Source organism: Medicago sativa, chromosome 6 (genome assembly GCF_051527215.1).
Source record: "Medicago sativa cultivar Bolivia chromosome 6, Bolivia_mono, whole genome shotgun sequence".
Classification (NCBI taxonomy): Eukaryota; Viridiplantae; Streptophyta; class Magnoliopsida; order Fabales; family Fabaceae; genus Medicago; species Medicago sativa.
Genome location: NC_140754.1, coordinates 17983536 through 18005748, shown reverse-complemented (window position 1 = coordinate 18005748; position 22213 = coordinate 17983536). Strand labels below are relative to the sequence as shown.

General features: G+C 32.4%; 2 protein-coding genes and 1 long non-coding RNA gene across 3 annotated transcripts; all 3 read right to left on the bottom strand.

The window, feature by feature from the left end:
• Positions 1 to 3606: 3606 nt before the first annotated feature.
• Positions 3607 to 5222, bottom strand: LOC146913360 (uncharacterized). Its single transcript, XR_015013440.1, has 3 exons — positions 5192 to 5222; positions 4582 to 4689; positions 3607 to 4075 (listed from the first exon to the last, which is right to left on the bottom strand). It is a non-coding gene; the product is annotated as an uncharacterized LOC146913360 (long non-coding RNA).
• Positions 5223 to 5289: 67 nt separating this feature from the next.
• Positions 5290 to 6025, bottom strand: LOC146913359 (putative LRR receptor-like serine/threonine-protein kinase At1g14390). The gene is made up of 2 exons (XM_085720918.1): positions 5866 to 6025; positions 5290 to 5525 (listed from the first exon to the last, which is right to left on the bottom strand). Exons 1-2 carry the CDS (start codon positions 6023 to 6025, stop codon positions 5290 to 5292), a joined length of 396 nt encoding a protein of 131 aa, XP_085577044.1.
• Positions 6026 to 13092: 7067 nt separating this feature from the next.
• LOC146913358 (putative inactive leucine-rich repeat receptor-like protein kinase At3g03770) lies at positions 13093 to 17708 on the bottom strand. Its single transcript, XM_085716538.1, has 7 exons — positions 16013 to 17708; positions 15539 to 15672; positions 15121 to 15364; positions 14525 to 14736; positions 14405 to 14433; positions 13895 to 14006; positions 13093 to 13588 (listed from the first exon to the last, which is right to left on the bottom strand). The coding sequence occupies exons 1-7, from the start codon at positions 17376 to 17378 to the stop codon at positions 13373 to 13375; spliced, it is 2313 nt and encodes a 770-aa protein (XP_085572664.1). The 5' UTR covers positions 17379 to 17708; the 3' UTR covers positions 13093 to 13372.
• Between the last annotated feature and the right edge of the window lie 4505 nt (positions 17709 to 22213).

Sequence of the window (22213 nt, the reverse complement as noted above, 5' to 3'; positions counted from 1 at the left end):
TGTAATAGTGTCTTATCTCTTTAAATTGATATTTGCAAAATAATAAAATAAAAAGTTATGATGAATAAAGTGTTAATTATCATCTTACATGTCATGATTTTTGTAATGTTAGCATGTGAAATAAAAATGAACTTAAAAACTTAAAATTTACTTAAAAACTTCTTTAATAACAAGAAGTTAATATATGTTTATTATTTCTTAAAAAAAATATGTTTATTATTACTATTTATTTTCTTATGATTTTGGAACTCTGAATGGATTCTAACCAGATCCACCTCACACACTTGATTTGGTCAACATATCATGAAAATTTGTTTTATATAGTTGTCGTGGCAATTTTGGTTTTTTTAGTACCTGATTTTGGTTAATTATGTTTTAGTTTCTTCCATTTATTTTATGTTTTGGTCAACTACAGATGGTCATACTTAAATTCACACGCGTGGGTATATATTATGTGAGTGCTCGTATCCCGTTCATACACACATTTTTGTGAGCACTGGCGGAGTTAGACTAAAAAGTTTGGGATAACTGCCATCAAAATATAACATTTTCATCTCTTTCAACATCATCTGATTTCTTTTTGAAAAACGAATCGATTTTTTGACTCTTCATCATAACTTTTCTGTTGCAAAGAATCAGGTTTTATCAAAGTGATACTCATAAATATAGTATGTTGTATCTTGTAACAAGCAATTTGAATGAAATATGAAAACCAACACTGAGGCGGAAATTGATGAGTGGATACAGAGACACAGTAGATAGAAGATACTATACAATGACAGGTCGATAAAAAATAGACAGAACTGTACTTGAGAGAGATAAATAGATAACACAGGAAAATAATAATCGGTATTTTGATATTTTTAATAGTTTGTAATCTATACAAAAGTTGTCACATGGTTTAATAAGGGACAAGAAATCGTGTTTTTATCCGGTCCCTTACTACTTGTAAATGAATTATGCTCTTTACCCAACAATTTTTGCTCATCCCCAACTGAATTGCCCATATTGCCCCTGCGTGAGTTAAGTCAGCTGCGTGCTGTTATATGGCCAGTAGAGCCTCATTTTCTCATTTCCAATCTCAAATCCGAAATTCCTTGAACTTCAAATCAAACAACACTCCAATAACAAGAACAAGTAAGTTTTCAATTAAATTATGTTGGTATGATATATTTTTTCACTTAAACTAAAATTTTTTAGGTTTAGTGTTTTGTTAAAATTTTGATTTTTTTTGCAAGAAATGATACAATGTTACATGTAAATGACTTATAGTGCTTAATTGTTATGATATTTAGATGTTTGCATGTTTATGTTAGATTTTTTACACTTAGATTAGATTTTTTTAGTTTTAGGGTTTAGTTTAATTTTTTTTTTTGCAAGAAATGATACAATGTTACATGTAAATGACTTATATTGCTTAATTGTTTAGATGTTTGCATGATTATGTTGTAGTTATGAGTTTTAGGGTTTATGTATATTTTGCACTCCAAGTGTTTGATGAAATGTTTGAATGAGTTTTTAATTGAATGATTTTAATTTCTTATTGTGAAGATTTGAAGCAATGGCCGATATGTTCGACGTTCATGCACAATTCAACGATGGAGAACCTCAGAGGTTGAAGTTTCGGCACCTTGGTGTCACGTTAAAAGGTATCAAGGATCAACTGAATGAATTCAACCAAGGAGTCAACCCCGGAGACACAAGGAGAGTGGAATACGTTCGGTATAAACGTCCAACCCTCGATGATGAGAGAATATCATTCACTTGGGTGGAATTAAAGAACGACGATAATGTGAGGAGCATGTTTTGGGAGCACAACATGTTCCAGTATATCGATATGCGTGTAACGTTGCTGAGATCAACTGAAGATATCATCAAAAGTTTGATTCCGCCAGAAGTTCGTGATTAGGTAGGGAAATGCACATTCCAACTACAACAATTGTCTTCCTTTCAATGGCGTAATTCAAACTTGCCAAACGACAGTTCCCAAGCATTCACCCGGAAGTTTTATTATTTCTTTCAAAAGATTAAATTCTTGTTGGGCTGGTTTAAATGAAGGTATTAAAGTGTCAAGGAATGCACCTCATTCTTTTGACACTTGAATACCGTCATTTAAACCAAGCCTAACAAGAATTTAATCTTTTGAATGAAACAATAAAACTTCTGGGTGAATGCATGAGAGCTGTTGTTTGGCAAGTTTGAATTCACCCCATTCAAAGGTAAGATAATTGTTGTAGTTGGAAGGTGCATTTCCGAATGTAATGTAATGATAGGACAAATTTAGGAACTTTATATAATGTAATGTAGTCGATTCTTTATAATACATGTTGTTTTGAATTGAACAATAATTTATTTATTCAAAACCTATGGTACCATTAATCTGCATAAAAAAAAACTTCACACCATCGTAGCATGAGTTAACTCACGCTGGCCCATGCATGCAACATGAGTTAACTCACGCCAGTTTGGCCGGTGGTCAAACCTCAAGAACACGTTTTTTGGACTTTGGTCAGTTGTTCAACCTTGATTTTATTGATTTTTTTACACGTTTTCTACAGTTCTTTGACTGCATTTAGTGCATATAAAACCTATGCAACCATTCCCCCCTATAAATACCGCCTTTAACCTTCACCATTTCCTCACATTCTCTCCTTCTTCTCCTTACTCTTTCACATTTATAGTTTTTGTTTTTTTTAGCTTTTTTGGGGGCCAATTGAGGGGTAAAAAAGAGTCAAGGGAGGTGTCAAAATAGACCAATCGACTTGGGGGACAAAGAGGTCAACCCTTTGGGGTAAAAGTAAATTTGCTTCTTTTTACCCCAAAAACTTTTTACCGTGGGTAAAAAGACTCTTTCTTGGGTATAAAAAGAACCAGATATAGATTTACCCCAAGGGATGATGTCTTTTTACCCCATGATGATTGGTCTCTTTTGCCACCAACCTTGATCCTCTGTTACCCCAAAGTTGGTCTATTTTTACCTCAAAGAAGCAGATTTATTTTATTCCAATAAAATGTATCAAATAATGTTATCAAAGTATTAATAAAATGAGGTTTTATATGTATTATTCATGTTCCTTTCTTCATTTTGTTTATTTATATTAGCACTTATATTATGATTTTGTCATCTAAATAACGTTGTTGAGAATTTATATTACCATTTAAATAAATTCGAAAAAAAAGTTGCATATTATGAAACGTGAGTTAACTCACGCTGCAGTATTTTTAAATTAACACTAGCGTGAGTTAACTCACATAGCGTGTTTTAACTCACGCAAAATTTACACTGGCGTATGTTAAATCACGTAGGGGCAGTTTGGTCATTTTAGTTGGGAATGAGCGAAAATTGTTGGGTAAAGAGCAGAATTCCTTGTAAATTATACAGATTAAAACAAATTGTACAGTCTAATCCTCTCTTTTTTAACAAATTAAATAGAGTCACTATCATCCAGAAACCAATTGAATATATAAATCAAATACTAGTATACTACCGAGAAACCAAACAAACATTATATCATATAGAGAGTGAAATCAATCAACAAGGACCAATTGTAGTATATTTGAGGACAATGTAAAATTAGACAAATATATATGTCTTGACACCGATGATAAATTGAGAAAATGAAATTGATTGAATATGTACAAATGTGGTGTCGGTACTTAACAATGACACATATCAAATGTCAGTGCTAGATATATTCTAACTATTTAAATCCTATCAAACTCTATAAGAAACATAATTAGAATGGTACAAACACTTTTACAACTATACCTAACTTCATTTACAATAATGATTAACATCTTGATAGTGTTTTTACTAATAAATCCCTGATTTCTTTCTATGCACCTATGATGTTAAATCTTAATCTGATTTTTGATCTGCATCTGCTGTGGCTTGAACTTGAGCTGCATATTGTAAGTTCCATAAAACATCTTCAAAAGAAGGACGAGATGAAGAGTCTTGAGATATACATTTGGTTGTTATAGATATTGCAATTGATAATGATTTTTGAGAGCAAGTTGTTAACACTATTGGATCCACAATCTTTCTTCTTCCATCTTGACTTCCAAATGATGCCTTTGGTTCACAACAACATGTTTTCAAGTCATTAATTAACAAAAGTTTTAAATTTAATTATAACAACATATCTATAGCAAAGTTCTTAAATGAATTCTTAGGGATAAGAATTGTTCTTCTGTAAGAACTAGATTCTTATAGTTAAAATTGTTATTTTAAATTAAATAAAATATAAAGAAAAATATTAAAAATGTAGTGTAATTTGATGACCTATTTTGAAAATTAAATAAAATATAAATATAAATAATTTTTTAAAAATATGTAGTGTAATTTGAGGACCCACTTTGAGTTGTTAATTAGACTTGTCTAAAACATTGGTAGAATTATTAAATATCAAGTCATATCTCATTAGTCACATCAGCTATCACATATCATTAATCACATCAACTATTTAAAAAGATGTTTTAGGAACTAATATAATAAGAACAATTAAAATGAAGAAAAATTGACACTAATCATCACATTTCATATAGTAAGTATATTATTCTGCAAGTTTTTTTACTAACCTTTTCATTAATGAAAAATGTTTCACCTTTGTCACGTGTAATGGGTCCAACAAGTGATTCCAACAATATGAATCCAAAATTGTAAACATATCCATCTTTGTCTTTGGACTACAAGAAGATAAAAATAATTAATTTGTTAAGGATACACAAATTCATTGAAGCACAAAAATGAGCTTCAAACCATAGTAAAGGGTGAAAATTGAAAAAGTAAATACAAATTCTCATAGCATTGAAAACCAAGCATGGTTGTGTTGGTGATGCTGTGTGATGTTTTATTGTTGTCAATGACAATGAAAGTCATACATAGATATGTAGCACCGACACTTTAGATATAAGGCGTGTCTGGTGTTAGACACTATTGAAAGCGTGTCTGGTGTCCGACATGTGTCAGTGTTCAATACCACCATGACACTGACACATGTGGTCACATTCATTCACTTTCATTTCTTTAAATTATTATCAGTGGTCTACATATTAGTGTCAGTGTCAGTGTCGTGTCCGGCGTTTGTGTTTGTGCTTCATAGGTAGAGATTGAAAGCATGAAGGATTAAAAAGGAAAATGTAACTAAATTGTAAAAATTCAATCCCAAAAGTTATTATAGTATCATACCATGATTTTGATTTCTTCTCACTCTTTGTCTGTACACAAACATAGAAAGAAACATTGTCACTAAATGATCAAAATCATAGTAGGTAATGATAAAACAGCTACATTGGATTGATTAAACATATATCAAACTTTTCGATATCTTCTTTGATGATGGACATACCATGGTCACTTAGTTTTGGAATGCAGTGTTCATCAAGTAAGATATTCTTTGTCTTTAGTTGGTTGCTAAAACATCCTGGTATAACACCAGTATGTAAGAAATGCACTGCCTTTGCAACTCCAATCAAAATTGCTAGTCTCTCTAGCCGTTTAAGTGCTTTATCTGCTGAATATTCTGCAGCAAGATAAGCCAATTGAAGCCTTTTAATAAGATAGCTATGATGTACAAAAATAATCAAAGAAAGCTGTCATTTTGGTTCGTGAGTGTGTCCGGCGCTATGGCTAGAGTACCAAAATTACAAAGATTCTTTGAATTTCTCCCTCGTTTGTCAGTTTGGTCCTCAAATGTATTTTCTTTAGTTAGTTTGGTAATCGAATGTGTCTTCGGTTAGTCAGTTTCGTTTATCACATTACTAAATAAGATACACAAAGGATGTTTTAGTAATTTTGATACATTCAGAAATTATAGTGACATCGTCTCGCACATTTAGTGCATGGTATAATTACATACTAACCTGATAGATGAGTATGAAGTTTTGGGATGCTTGAATCATCTTGTTCACCACCGTCAATACAATAACCCAAAAGGCTAACCAAATTTGGATGTTGAAGCTTTGAGAGGTAATCCAACTTAGCTTTAAGATTTTGAATTGAGCATTTCTTTGACAGAACCATAGATCTTATCACCACATACGTTCCATTCTTTAGTTCACAATAAGAGGCATTTATAATGAGGATACAAAATAAGTTTGATAAGTTTACCCGATGGAATTGCCTCGGTAATGAATCTTCCTAGAAGTAGAACCAAATTACACTTTGAAAATTTATTCATATTACTTAGACTAGCAAAGTAATAAGAGATAGACCTTTCGATACTTTGATAAATAATCTAGGAGAGAAACCGCATTACCGGATAAGAAAACCCCCGTTCTAATCCACTAAAAAATCAAATACCAAACTTTTCCAACAAAGCTACATGTACAAAACAAATTATCCCTACTTTACGAATCTGACATCACACACAATCTGAGGACGTTTCGTCCAACGACATACCTCTTCTAGATAAATTTCCCCAAGTAGGAAGCCTACCGAGAATTAGCTGCCAATAGACAATTTGAACCTTTTGAGGACCAAAAAAGTCCAAATTTCCCTTAGCCCCCTTCTAGTCGCCGCGCTCAATTCCGTGGGAGGAAGAAGTTTGCCACTCAAAGCAACATAAAGAGATTTTAGCGAAAAAACATTTGAGGATTCAAGGACCCAAATCCACTTGTCACCCTCCTTTTTTATCCCACTACATTGCAAGAGTCTTAAAAATTCAACATTCTTTTCTTAATTTGGCATTCTGGTATTCTACAATGTATAATTGAGTTTATTGTTGGACCGTCCCTGGTTTAGTGGCTAAGGAATTGAGCCACTCATAAGGTCATGAGTTCAATTTCGATTGTCGATAAGAACATCTTTCATGTATTTTGGAATGCTTACCATGTTTGTTATGTTCAAAACTATTTGCTTAGTTTTTTATTTTAATTGTTGCTATAGCTTCCATTGTTGCTATATTTTTATTTTAATTGTTGCTATAGCTTCCATTGTTGCTATAGCTTCCGTAGTATTTCGATATGCATTGTCGAACATATAGATTATCATCCCAGACTGCTTTTAGGATTGCCGACTAACCCCACAAACCAACACGAGTCTTTTCAGCGTGTTTTGTCCTCACTCGCACGCTTACCGGGAAACTTCCCGATAGGTCACCCATCCCAAAATTGCTCCAAGTCAAGCACGCTTAACTGTGGAGTTCAACTGTGGAGTTCTTATGGAATGGGCTACCGAAAAGAAGATGCATCTTGTTGATATGGGTAGTACCTAACAATTCTTATAAGCCTTCCTTCAACCATGTAGTCCCATACCTACACGGCCTCCGGATCCCTCTCATTTCGATGTGATTCGGTTCCTCTTATTAACGTGGGGTCATCCTTACGGACCTTACGGATAGTGCCCGTTCCAACTGGCGGGAACCTTTCGTATCCAACTGGCGGGATATCGAAAGCCACGTCGTGGGTGTTACATGCCCACCAGCTTCCGCCTGGTTCGTCCCCGAACCACACTGTACTGGGAGAGGTCTGCTCTGATACCATTTTGTAACATCCCAGACTGCTTTTAGGATTGCTGACTAACCCCACAAACCAACAACACGAGTCTTTTCAGCGTGTTTTGTTCTCACTCGCACGCTTACCGGGAAACTTCCCGGTAGGTCACCCATCCCAAAATTGCTCCAAGTCAAGCACGCTTAACTGTGGAGTTCTTATGGAATGAGCTACCGAAAAGAAGATGCATCTTGTTGATATGGGTAGTACCTAACAATTCTTATAAGCCTTCCTTCAACCATGTAGTCCCATACCTACACGGCCTCCGGATCCCTCTCATTTCGATGTGATTCGGTTCCTCTTATTAACGTGGGATCATCGTTACGGATAGTGCCCGTTCCAACTGACGGGAACCTTTCGTATCCAACTGGCGGGATATCGAAAGCCACGTCGTGGGTGTTACAGAGAACATATTTATTTCAGGCATATACACATATAATAGTACTATATTTGTATATGACATAACAAAAGATTCATGAACCAAACATTTCCACAAATATCATAAAACAAAAATGAGTTGTATGAATGCTAGTATGTTAATGCTCTATAAGCACTTTTGAATCTTGATTATTTCCCTAACTATGATGATTCATCATCATTCAGCTCATTTAAATTTTGTCTTATCATAAAAGTAAAAAAAAAAAAAAATCATAAAGTGTTGAAACTCCAATTTTATCTAACTAATTCAAAAAGTTGAAATAATAAGCCATCACACATTTTATCATCTCATGCTTAGTGTTTTTATGAAAAATGAATTTTAAAAATATAAAATTGATCTTCATTTTGATTGTTCTTTTATCTCATTGGTTTATCTTTAATTACAACATAATCCAAAAATAATTATCCCAAATAATTAAAATCCAAAAAATACAAAAGCACAAAATAGTAAAACAACATATCGTCTTCGATTTTTTAGGGATTCCGGTCAAAGTCATGTAGAGTTTGCTCTCACAAAATAGTTCGATCATGTCATCTTTGCACTTGAATTTTAGCTTCTTTTACATGATCCTAACAAACAATACATGGGTATCCAATGCAAAGAGCAATAAATATCGGAGAGGGAGAGAACAATTCTTCTACTCTCCCCTCTAAAAACAACATCACCATTAACCACATCATCCTCTTTCACCTATAACAATCTTCTTCAAATCCACCTATTTCACCTAAAAAGAAAAATAGAGTCCACTTAGCTAAAAAGGACATCGCTTAGAGAAGTTTAAAAAAAAAATGTCTTAAGAGTCTCACTTATTTCTTGAATTGTAAACTTGATGGTCCATTGGACTAATTAAGTTTTAGGCTAAATTACTTAATAACTACTAAGCTCAAACAAAATTCTAGCGTGACTTAGAAATAAGTGAGCAATTGAGAGACATAATATTAAATGTAACTAATAATGTAAAGCGCTTATAACTTTCTCTAAAATTGTATAATATTATTATCTTTGTGTGGGAGATGTTGTCATTTACAAAACAATAACTTTCTCTCAAGCAATAGAATGTCTTTCTCTTTCACTACCAAAAAAAAGAATGTCTTTCTCTTCAAATTATTCTATCTTTCTCAATTCCTCCGGGAAAAACTCACCATAACTTTCTCATTTTCCAACCTATTAATATAAATATAAAAAATATAATGATTTGATATTATTCCTTTCATATGACAAATTGTGCATTTTTTTTTTACTTTTAATTGGATTAGATTAGATTAGATTAAATGGAGTTTTTAATCTAATAAAATAAAAAACACAAAAAAGTGTAACTTTTTAAATATTTCATTTGGACTAATATGTCTCCGTTTTGTTTAGATTAAAAGTTTCTTTGCATTTTTTTTTCAAAAACTAAACTGTCTTTTATTTTATTAAAGATCAAAATAGCACACCATTTTATATAATATTTTAAAAAATAGATAAGACATTTACACATTTTATGTTTGGCTAATACAATCTATATAAGGTATTCATTTTTATTTAATTGTTTTTAAATTTTAAGCTAATTATTCATCAAAGAACATAACATTATAACATTGTTGAAGCTTTGCTAGGGCTTCATGAGAGACCGCAAAATAGCACTTGTAATGTTTGAAATATTAAACAACTAAGCAAAAATGTATACACATATACATTTTAACTACCGACTAACTTTGTTATGGTGGGTTCTACTTGATGAGTGGCCATTTGACACGACGGGCGTTAGACCAGAATTTAAATGCTACCTTATCTAAAAAAACAACAAACATACAAAGTTTCGATAACGACTGAAAATGTCTACTATGACTTCCAATGGCTCAGGCTTTATTGGTTCATCAGCTTCTATTGTATTTAAACGATACTTTAGGTTTCTTTCATGTGATTTGGTTAAAAAAGAGTACTAATAAACATTTCTATTGTATTTAAGCGATCCTTTAGGTTGCTCATGTGATTTGGTTAAAAAAGAGTACTAACAAAAATTGTTTATTGTTTCACGTAATAAACGGTATTTTAGGATTTTGTTGGTTTTCTAATGCATTTTATTATGTGTTTATTAGTTTTTGGTAAAAAAAATATGTGTTTATTATTCTGGAACTCTGAATAATGGATTTTGACTAAAAACACCCCACACACTTGATTTAGTCAACATATTATGAAAAATTATCTTTATTTTTGTCATGGCAAATTTGAGTTTGGTTTATTGTATGTCTTGGTTTCTTCCATTTATTTTATGTTTTGGTCAATTAACTATCAATGGATAGGGTACTATATAGTACTCACCCCGTATACGTAGTTTGAAAAAACGGTCCTGCTCAAAGTCATATTCGAGTGGGTATATATTATGCAAGTGCTCGTGCTTGTATTCAGGGGTGGTTCTGAGAGTCGGTGGGAGGGGCGGCAACTCAAGGCACTGTTTTAAGACCCACATAAATTGTTCAATCATATAATTTGAGACCCACCTAAAAAAATCTTGACATTTTCATTGTTTTAAAAATAAAAATGTACATAACTGTCTATTTCAAGAGTTTAATCTTGACATTTTCACACGTGCACGCACAAGAATTCCTAGCTCTATAATTTTTGCCCAAGCTCTATAAAATTCATGGCTCCGCCACTGCTTCTTTGGAGGTCTCGGTGGGAGCTAATTGGGTTAATAGAGAGGTATCGAAAAGGATTGGCAATGGGTTGAATACTAAATTTTGGCACGATCCTTGGGCCGGAATTGATCCTCTTCGAGTCATTTTTCCGAGGTTGTTCTCTCTTTCTAACCAAAAGGAGGCGAAGGTGGGAGAATTGTGGGAGTTGATCGATGGTGTTCAAGCATGGTCCCTTGAGTGGCATAGAAATATTTTTGTGTGGGAAAATGTAATTTTAGAGGATCTTTTCAGAGTCTTGGAGGATAGGGGGACAACAGAGGGGACGATGTGTGGTGGTGGAATGTGGAGGATAGAGGTGGTTTTTTCGGTATGAAGGTGAGAAAAACACAAGAAGGGGGGTTGAATTGTGTTTTGAAAAATTCTTCGTTTCTCCTAAACTGAACACACTGGTCAGAAGCTAAGTGAGACAGCTTTTGATGTGATAATCAGAATCTGAATGCAGCAGATAAAAACAGAGAGAGAGAAGAAGAAAGACACAAAGCAATTATACAGGTTCCTTCCACAAACCGGAAGTAGTCCTGTCCCCCTTGCACTTCCAAGGAGAGTTCACTATAATGTAATATCTGATTACAATTGCTCAAGCACACAGCAAGAGACTTCCTTTGCTCAAGCACACTTTACAAGAGTCTTCCTATGCTCAAGAACACAATCAAGAGACTTCTATGCTCAAGCACAACTGCAAGAGACTTCTAAACAAACAAGATTACAAAGAAAATTGTTTGAGATTGAACACTTGATATACACAATCAGAGGTGCTCACAATACAAATCAGATAAGACTCTAAGACTTAAGAATTTCTAAGATATGACTTTGAGAGACAGAAATTCTAAGTGAATGCATAACAATTTCAGCAAAGGTTGTAAAAATGTTGAGAGTCTTTCGTTCAGCATTCCAAATCTCTAAGTCTTCACTCCTTTATATAGAGGTGTGAAAGAGATGTTGTGAAATTGCCAGCACATCAAAAGAGTCGTTGTTGAAGCTTGATCTTTCACCAATGATCTTTTGCCTGATTTGGTTGTTGTCCTATGAAGAACCAATTTGAAATCCATTCCCATTGTGAAGGAACATCTTTGCAGGCATAACTATATTCTGGAGCTGTTTTCTTGTCTTGTAGCGTGGACACTGCAGAGTAGTGGGGATAGTGGTTGTACACTTCGTACATTTTGTACTTTGTCAACTCTCTTTGAAGATAAGCATCCAATGCCTTCAAATCTTCACCAAAATGACCGTTGCGTTGCATTCCCAGTCTTCTACATTGCTTTCGATTCCAATGGACATATTTTGAAATGTTAATTCTTGAATCTTCAGCTTGTGGTGATTTTCATCTTCTAATGAGCTTTAGCTTCTGATGAAGTTGCTTCTGAACTACTCGCTTCTGATGAACTTCAGCTTCTGATGACATCATCCATCTTCAGGAGCACTTTGACTTCAGGAGCACTTTTAGTCTTCAGGAGCACTTCTCTTCAGACGCTTTAAGCTTCCTTTTCTTGATTCCTTAGCTCCATTTTGTTCTTCAGAACCTTTATGTGATGTAAATTTTTAACTATGGTCCTGTACACTTGAACAAATATTAGCTAGTCCAATTGTCAATTTTTCAATACCTTGTTATCATCAAAACTCTCAAAGGTTTATTGTTAAACACATTTTGTTCCAACACGGTAAAGTCGGCATATAACTCGGTGTATAACTTGATAAAGTGCGACTCCATCAATGGTTGTAGCTTTCTCTTGGAAACTTCTTCATGATCATATTCCGACCAAGATCAATTTAGCAAGGAGAAATGTTTTACTGACGGGTGGGTCCTTAATTTGCTCTCTTTGTGGTAGTGGTGAGGAAACCTCCTCTCATATCTTCTTGCATTGTGAAGTGATGCTTAGCGTGTGGGAAAAGGTGTTCCAGTGGTTATATTTTAACTTCTTAATTCCACATAATTTTTTTGTGCATTTTGAATGTTGGAGTGCAGAGGTACGGAATTAGAAGTTGTGTAAAGGTTATTGGTTAATTTGGTGTGCATCTATATGGGTAATATGGAAGACTAGAAATGATAGAATCTTCAAGGATATTAGTAAGGGGGTGGAGGATATCGTTGATGATATTAAGTTTTTGTCTTGGCAATGGAGCATGAATAGGTTGAAGATTCCAACTTTCCTCTTCTACGAGTGGAGTTGGAATCCAAGGGATTGTCTTTTAAGATAGTTAGTTACTTTGTTTTTTTCGTGTGTTCGGGGTTTTTTTGGGAGCTTTTGCTTGTTGGATTTGGGTGGCCACATATTTACAGTGCCCATTGTAGTTTGCCTCTTTTCGCTTAGTCTTTCCTGTTGTGCGGTGTAGCTTTAATAATATGATGTTTTAAAAAAAATAAACACAAAAATCACAATGTTTAAACTTTGAGCCTTTGGTGCAAAAAAATGGAACAAAGTAGTGGAATTATTGCTGGTACATTTGAAGGCGTTAAATATGTCTCGACACCGGTATTAATTTGAGAAAATGGAAGTGATGAATGTTATATATATACTAATGTAGAGTCAATGTTCAACATCGACACATGTCAGAAATGAACACACCTTCAATCTAAAAATGTTAGTACTACATACATTCTAACCATTTAAATCCTATAAAAACTCTAAGAAACATAATTAGAATGGTACAAACATTTTTACAACTATACCTAACTACATTTACAATAATGATTAACATCTTGATAGTGTTTTTACTAATAAATCCCTGATTTCTTTCTATGCATCTATGATCTTAAATCTTAATCTGATTTTTGATCTGCATCTGATGTAGCTTGAACTTGAGCTGCATATTGTAAGTTCCATAGAACATCTTCAAAAGAAGGACGAGATGAAGAGTCTTGAGATATACATTTGGTTGTTATAGATATTGCAATTGATAATGATTCTTGTGAGCAAGTTGTTAACACTATTGGATCCACGATTTTTCTTCTTCCATCTTGACTTCCAAATGATGCCTATGGTTCACAACATGTTTTCAAGTCATTAATTAACAAAAAATTTAAATTTAATCATTACAACGTATCTATAGCCGAGTTCTTAAATGAACTCTTAGAGATAAGAACGGTTCTTTCCCGTTTCACTATGAACATGTGTTAAGAACCGTTCTTCTACGGTGTAAAAAAAAAATTAATTAAATAAAAAATAATAAAAATATAATAAGACCAATCAAAATGAATAAGAATGAAGAAAAAAATGACACTGAAAAATCATCATCACATTTCATATAGTAAGCATATTTTTTTCTGCAAGTTTTTACTAACCTTTTCATTAATGAAAAATGTTTCACCTTTGTCACGTGTAATTGGTCCAACAAGTGATTCCAACAATATGAATCCAAAATTGTAAACATCATCATCCATGTTTGTCTTTTGACTGCAAGAAGAAAACAACAATTGATTTGTTAAGGATACACAAATTCATTGAAGCATAAAAATGGACTTCAAACCATAGTAAAGGGTGAAAACTGAAAAAGTAAATACAAATTCTCATAGCAGTGTCCGACACTATTGAAAGCGTGTTTGGTGTCCAACACATGTCAGTCTTCAATACCACCATGACACTGACACATGTGACCACATTCATTCACTTTCATTTCTTTAAACTATTATCAGTTGTCTACGTATTAGTGTCAGAGTCGTGTCAGGCGTTTGTGTCAGTGCTTCATAGGTAAAAATGTAACTGAATTGTATAAATTCAATCCAAAAAGGTACATAAGAATCAAGTTGCAAGTCATTCTAGTAAAGTAGATTTAAGTTATTATAGTATCATACCATGATTTTGATTTCTTCTCACTCTTTGTCTGCACACAAACATAGAAAGAAACAGTCACTAAATGATCAAAATCATATTAGATAATGATAAAACAGATGCATTGGATTGATTAAACATACCTCGAACTTTTCGATATCCTCTTTGATGACGGACATACCATAGTCACTTAGTTTAGGAATGCAGTGTTCATCAAGTAACACACTCTTTGTCTTTAGTTGGTTGCTAAAACATCCTGGTATAACACCAGTATGTAAGAAATGCACTGCCTTTGCAACTCCAATCAAAATTCCAAGTCTTTCAGGCCACTTAAGTGCTTTCACTGCAGAATATTCTGCAATTTTTTTCATGAAACAAGATTAGAAAATCGTAGCCTTTAAGAAGAAAGCTATGATGTACAAAAATTACTAGAGAACTATCATTTTGGTTCTTGAATGTGTCCGGCACTATCGCTATAGTACCAGAATTAACCAAAATTACAAAAATTCCTTGAATGTATCCCTCGTTAGTCAGTTTGGTCCTCAAATGTACTTTTCGTTAGTTAGTTTGGTCATTGAATGTGTCTTTTGTTTGTCAGTTGGGTTTATCAAATTACTAACATAAGATACAGTAATGGATGTTTTAGTAATTTTGATACATGCATAGATTATAGTGACATTGCCTTGCACATTTAGATGCTATCCGCTCAAGAATGTGCATAGTTTAATGACATACTAACCTGATAGATGAGTATGATAATCACCATTTGACACATATTCATACATAAGATGAAGTTTTGGGTTGCTTGAATCATCTTGTTCGCCACCATCGATACAATAACCCAAAAGACTAACCAAATTTGGATGTTGAAGCTTTGACAGGTAATCCAACTTAGCTTTAAGATTTTGAATCGAGCATTTCTTTGACAGAACCAAAGATCTTATCACCACAAAAGTTCCATTCTCTAGTTTACCTTTATACAGCTGAAATGTTGCAGCAGAGTTAAAAAAAAGCAAAGTTACATGGTTTTCTTTATATATACATATACGATGAAGGATCAAGTTACTCGAAAAGTAAATCTGAGCTTAGTTACTCCATTAATAATTCATTATAAATGCAATCTATCAAACAACATTTTGAGAGTGGTTGAAAGGTACCTTTCCTATGGAGCCATCACCGATACATGTTGACAAATTAAAGTTTTTGGTGGCTTCCTTCAAATCTTGTATAGAAACTTGTCTGCAGGTTGGAGTAGTTTGTGTCCCTAACTTCACTGCTTGAGAAATAAATCCTGAAAGAATAAACAATTAGACATTAACTTATCAAAATCTGAAGTCTGCTACTAAACTATAATAGTATGGTGGTTTTAAATATCGTTGCTGCAGCGTCGAAATTTATGTGTCAATCACATTGCGGTCACAGTTACAATCTTGAATTGCGACATAAACGCAACCAAAGTTTTATTGTGGTCTAAAACAGTATATGTGGCCGCAATGTCGAAAAATTTTGTTTCTGTCTGCACATTTTCGACCACGTTTTTGTAGGCCATTTCTCGCGAAAAGGACTGTGATATAACTGCGACCAATTTGAAACCTACGAAACATTATTGCTCAAGTAACTTAAATACTTACTAGCATTTGCAAGAACTTCTGATGAAACACCATTTGTTGATTTATCTTGAACAATCTTTGGCAACACATCCTTTCTAGTTTTCTTCATCAAATGACATTTTTTACATAACAAAACTCCAAACACCAAAACCGCAATAAGAAATCCAACAATGATAGCAACGATTGCAACCACTTTCCATTCCTTGAATCTCATCCATCGTAGACCGGATTCCTTACAATAAGACCCTCTCTGCTGATTCTGAGAATCAACAGATAAACAATTTCTACCATATCGAACAACTCTACCATTAGAACTATTCGCCAAACAAGAAGGAAGTAAACCACTTAACTTGTTGCTAGAAATATCAACATAACCGAGTTTTCCACCACAATGAAATTTATCAGAAAATTCTCCACTTAGCACATTGTTTGCTAGGTTCAAATAACTTAAATTTGACAAAGAGAACAATGCCAACGGCGGCATGCCCTTCAGATGATTCGACGAAAGATCTAAATGTTGAAGATGATTCAATTCGCCGAACTTCTTCGGTATCTCTCCGGAGAACGAGTTATTGCTTAACAAAACGGTGACCACAAATTTCGGAAGAACCGGTAGTTCAAATTCGAAACGATTTTCTCTCAAATCCAAAACATGTAAACCATTGAGAGTAGTGAGACTAGGCAATTCACCAGAGAGTTCATTTTGTGACAAGGAAATAACTTTAAGTGTCTTGATTTTGCATAGTGAAATTGGAAATGAACCCTTTAAGTGATTTTTCTTCAAACTCAAGATACTTAAGTTAAACAAAGAATCAAACCAATTAGGCATAGTGGTGTTGAAATAATTTTCATCAAGTGTTAGTGATTGAAGCTTGACCATAGTTGAAATTTTTGGTGGAATGCTACCAAATAGGAAATTTGAGCTCAAATCAAAAACTTGAAGCAAAGTGAGAGATTGAATCTTATTAGGAAGTTTCCCCCAAATTCCTAATGAAACCAAAGTAAGAACCTTTAGGGTTTTCAACTTTGTCAATGTGGTGAAAAATGAATCAATTGAGAAATTCATGGATAGTGTTTGATTTGGAATTGCAAATCCATTGAAACTTGATGGTTTCAAAGATTTTTCACCAAAAATTTTGAGCTCAGTTATTGAATTATCCTCACATTTAATGCTCAAATTTGAAGATGAAGGAAGGTAACATAGGTCATTATTGTAGTTTTCCATAATTTTTAATGAAGAAGGGAATTCTAAATAAGCTCTTAATTGTAACAAGGTTTGACTTTGATCTTGTTCTAACTCATGACTATTTGAAATGAACAACAAAAACCATGAAAGAAACAAAAGATGAAAGTGAAAGTACCTCATTGACTTGCCAAATTGGAACATTATGCATCAAATATGATTGAACTAAGCATCAAATATTGAAAGTAGTTGAAAACTACCAAATTCAATAGAAAACAAAAAACAAAAACACCAAAAAAATGTTAAGTCAAAAGACTAATGCATATAAATCCTACCGCTCAGGGTTCTGATACTAGACTCGAGAGATTAATCTCTGCAGTTGTGTGCAGATAATAGCTAATATACACCAAAAAATATATATCCTTCAAAGCTCAAAGATTTCCAAGGGTAACATACACTAGAAATTTCATAAGGAAACTACCAAGAGAATTTTGTTCCAAAAGTTGAAACAATGTACTTGTCTGATTCTTAGATGAGAGAGAGAGATTATAAAGATAGTTTATTTGAGTGGATATTTTTAAAGAAAGAAAATACAGAAACCAAGAAGGAAAAAAGGAATAAAGATAGTGAAAGTGATAAAGAATGTAAATTTATAAAAAGGAGAATCAGAAAAAGAAAAATAAGGACAAACCCATAACTAGTTCTGCAAAAAATGATGTTTTTTAATGATTGTTTGAGTGAAGACAAGTGAGTTAGTTCAAAATGTTGTACTACCGTGTAAAAGGACAAAGGCATTTATGTTTCAGTAATGTTTCAAGTGGTGATCTTGGTGCTGCCATTAATGTAGAGATCAGAACTAGGGTATAGTGACCACAAATGGATAATAGTGTATCAATAAATATTACAGTTAGATTCATATCTTAAAATAGAATAGAATCTGATTTATAATTTGGAAAATGGGCCTGTTAAAAGTAACAAAAAAGCACAACTTGTGTCTTTTTTTTCTTTAATTATTAAAGTTTAAATTAAATTTTGGTCATACTATTTTGACCAAATTGTAATTTTGGTAAGTTAGGTTTCGAAGGTCGGACTTCAAGGCTCAACGAGCACTAGAAGAGGTATTTATAGATCATCTACTAAAAAGTTTATAACGTTGACACTGAAAGTTGAATCCATGTCCTTATACGATATGAGTCAACTCCTTATTAATTAAGAGTGCCTTCATGAACATTTTGTCTTTATTTTTTTTAGTGTTTAATCAAAGTCAGCTTAGTAGTGTACATTTTACTCTCTTCATCTTAGTAGTATATGTTTTATAAAAAATAATGTAAACTTTCCTCATAGTTAAAGGTATAGTTAGATGAAAATTAACACTCATTCTATCCCATAAATTAGTGCTGTATTAGATTTTTTTCACACAAATTAACAATATCTATAAATGAAAAATGTACTGTTCATCAAATTATCCATATTAACAATTAATATATTTATCATTATTATAAAGACAGAGTGGAGTATAATGATTTAAGTTCTCTTTAGCAATGTCGAATTTTGAACTTATAGCTTATAAACTCAAAAAAGAGAAGGAAAAAACTCATGCCAAATAGAGCCTTAAAAGTGATTTGTATACCACTTGTCTCTAAATATAAGAGTTTGATTCGTATATAAGTAACACTTATTCAAGAATTATTTGAGTTAATGATTGAATTTAGGTACTTAGCAATCATTAATCATAACTAAAACTAGTTATAGATTTATATTATAGCAAAGGGTTGTTAACATCTTCTGTTGATCAAGTCAATGAGCATTGTTAGAACATTGATTATGTATTATTCCAACCCACAATTAATCATCATCAATTAAACAAGTGCACCCATGAAATGTTTAATAAGGAGTTCATGTTAAAGGAATAACTTCTGATGAGTTTTTGTCAAGAAAACACATTAAATAAGTTATTGTCAATCATATAACTATGTTTGTATTTTATTGACTTACAACATTAGCAACAAATGGAGGATTATCAACATATTATGTAGAGAACTATCAACATTAAGCAAATATTTATGGGATATAAGGATGATTTGGTGCTTAGTTGAGGGGAAATAGTTAGGGAAAGGGGTGATGGGGAGTTCAATGGTTTGATTCCGAATCACAACATTTTTCTATTAAGTTAGGTTAACAAGTGTCCTACAAACATTTGTTAAGAAGTCTAATAACGAAACATTTTCCTACTAACAATACTAACATGGCAAATTCTATGGTACACTCAAAAATTTGAGTGTATTGGTACACCAAGTTCTTGAATTAACAGTTAAATGAGTTGTTTTTTGAAAGAAAAAAAGTTATTTTCTATCACCTATAATTATAAGAACTAAATCTTATTTACCAAAAATGTCGACGAAATAAAATTTAATTTTTCTGAATTTTTATTACACATAATAGAGAATTTTGATTATTTTTTACAATTAAATGCAAAAAAAATTAGTATGGTTTTTATAAACAATGAAATGATGTTTTTTCTTATGAAATGATATTTTAAAAAATATAAATATCAACAAATAACTCTTTATTTCATAAAAATAATATTTAATTTATAGATTTTTGAAGCAAGAGTACCGGTACACCTTAATTTACGAGTGTACCATAGAAATTCCTTACTAACATTGGTTGTTTCAAAAGAACATTAAACAAATAATTACAATTGAATTTACATGTAATTTGTCTATAGAGCCGAAATATTGAATCAACTGGAATCTTATAAGATGTCTAATTATCATTCTCTATATTAAAATAGTAGCCTTCACGTAAGAACAAGGTACCCTTATTTTATTTTCTAAAATATGTATCTAGTTTTGTCTTAATCCTACTTTTCTTAAAGCAAGGGTGGTTCTTAAAGCAAGGGCGTAAAGTTAATAATTCAAAATTCGATCCTAATTAAAATCTAATAAAAAATTGTTCTATTCTTAATTCAAACTTGTATGTTGAAATCATTAACCATTTAAATTTAACTATTTACTCCTTTAATTCTATTTATAAGAGATATTTTGATTCAGAATTTCAACTACATACATCAACTTTTATTAAAACTTAGGGTCATGTTAACCAGTGCTGGGGGGCACCGGTTAAGGAAGTCAAAAGTGGAAACTTTAAGTTAAAAAAAATATTTTATGTTTGGAAAATGTTAAAGATAGAAACATTTTCTTGGAACTTGTGTATTCATTGTTGTAAAAGTTAAACAATTTATATTTCCAATACAAAATTGATTTATCATTTCCTTTTTTAGTTCCTTAACTTGTGTCCTTAGGGCACAAGTTAACATGACCCTTTATGTTTTTAATGCAATGACCGCACAACTTTCAATGCAAAATATTACTATATTTGACTCTTAACCAGTGCCCGGGGGCACTAGTTAACATTTCCCTAAAACTTAAATGCTTTTTTATAAATATGCGAAATGCTAACATTTGTTTTTAGAGTACATGTTAAGAAACTCAAAATAAAAAAAATTATCATAGAAACTGTGCTAGTTTCTTTTCCAAAATGTTTTTTTTGAAGGATACTCCCTCCGTCCCGGAATATCTGAGCCAGTTTGGTTTTTCACACAGATTAAGAAAAATGTATAAATAAAGGGGAAAGTGGAATATATTGAATTGTGAATGATGAAAGTAGTATTAATTAGAGTTATATTGTATTGGAAATGATGAAAGTTGTATTGAAAATTGAAATGACTCAGTTATTTTGGGACACTTTTTTTTAGTAAATGGGTTAGATATTCCGGGACGGAGGGAGTACATGTTAGCGATTTAATAAATAAAATCAGAGGGGGTATTAAACTATGTAATGTGGATAAAGTAAAGTGTCCATCAAATTTTGAGTCATAGTAAAGATGATAGGCCAATAATTTCGTAATCATGCTTTGAAGGCAAGAAAAAACATGATCCATCATATTTTACCAATCATATTGAGGAATCCAAGAAAAAGTAAGAAGACATGAACAAAAGAAGCAACGTTTGACCGTTAAAAGGGCAATAGGAGATGGACAACCTGTCGTGGATGATAGTACCATGTGTTCCTCTTTCCAAATTCCATTAAAGTTTGGAATTTTCACTTTGTTTTTTCTTTAAGGGGACTTTGTTTTCTTTTTGTTTGTTCCTACCCTTTCTTTTTCTTCATGTTTTATCAACTCATTCTGTCTTATATTGAGTGGTTAATTTGTATAAATATGTTCTAAAATGAATGATTTTTCAACTTTCAATGCAATATTTATTTTTTTGGAAGGAAAAATGAATTAGCAGTTATTGGTTTTAGAATTGTACTATCTAATTAATATCAAAGGTGCGTTTGGATTGAGAGTTTAGGCAGGGGCGAATGGCTGTATAGTCCTGGGGTAGCATTGGCTAGCCCAAAAGGTAAAAAAAAACTTGAATAATTAACATAGTTTAATATATAGCTACCCCATTAAATTATTTTTTGGCTACTCCAAACAATTTTGTTAGTTCAAAGAAAGATGATATTAAAATAATATTGATAATCTATTTGGTTTAGTGTCTATTATGGATAAATTTGACTTCTTAAAACTCCATACAACTCAACTTGTATAAATAACCATTGTTAGATTTTATTTTCTTTGTTGTCGTTTTATTAAATATAAGTAAAAAATATTGTGAATTTATTTTACTTGTTGATTAAGTTTAATAAATTAGTTTTTAAAATATATTTTATTTCTTCTTTATGTTTGGCCCCCTCGCAAAAATTGTGGTAGCTTCGCCGCTGAGTTTAGGAGATGAGGGAGGGGAGAGTTTACTTTTATTTTTTAAACTACGGACTATATAACATGTTTTTCTAAGATAAATTAAATGTGATTGAAGTATTATATGATTGTTTATCATGTTAACATGTAAACTTCTTAAAAAACATTTCACAGTGTCCGTAATTTAATAATGAAAAGTAAACCCTCCCCTACCTTCCCCTCTTAAACCCTCCATCCAAACACACCCTAAGTGTATTTCTTAATATTAGTTTCATCACTTTCAAATTGC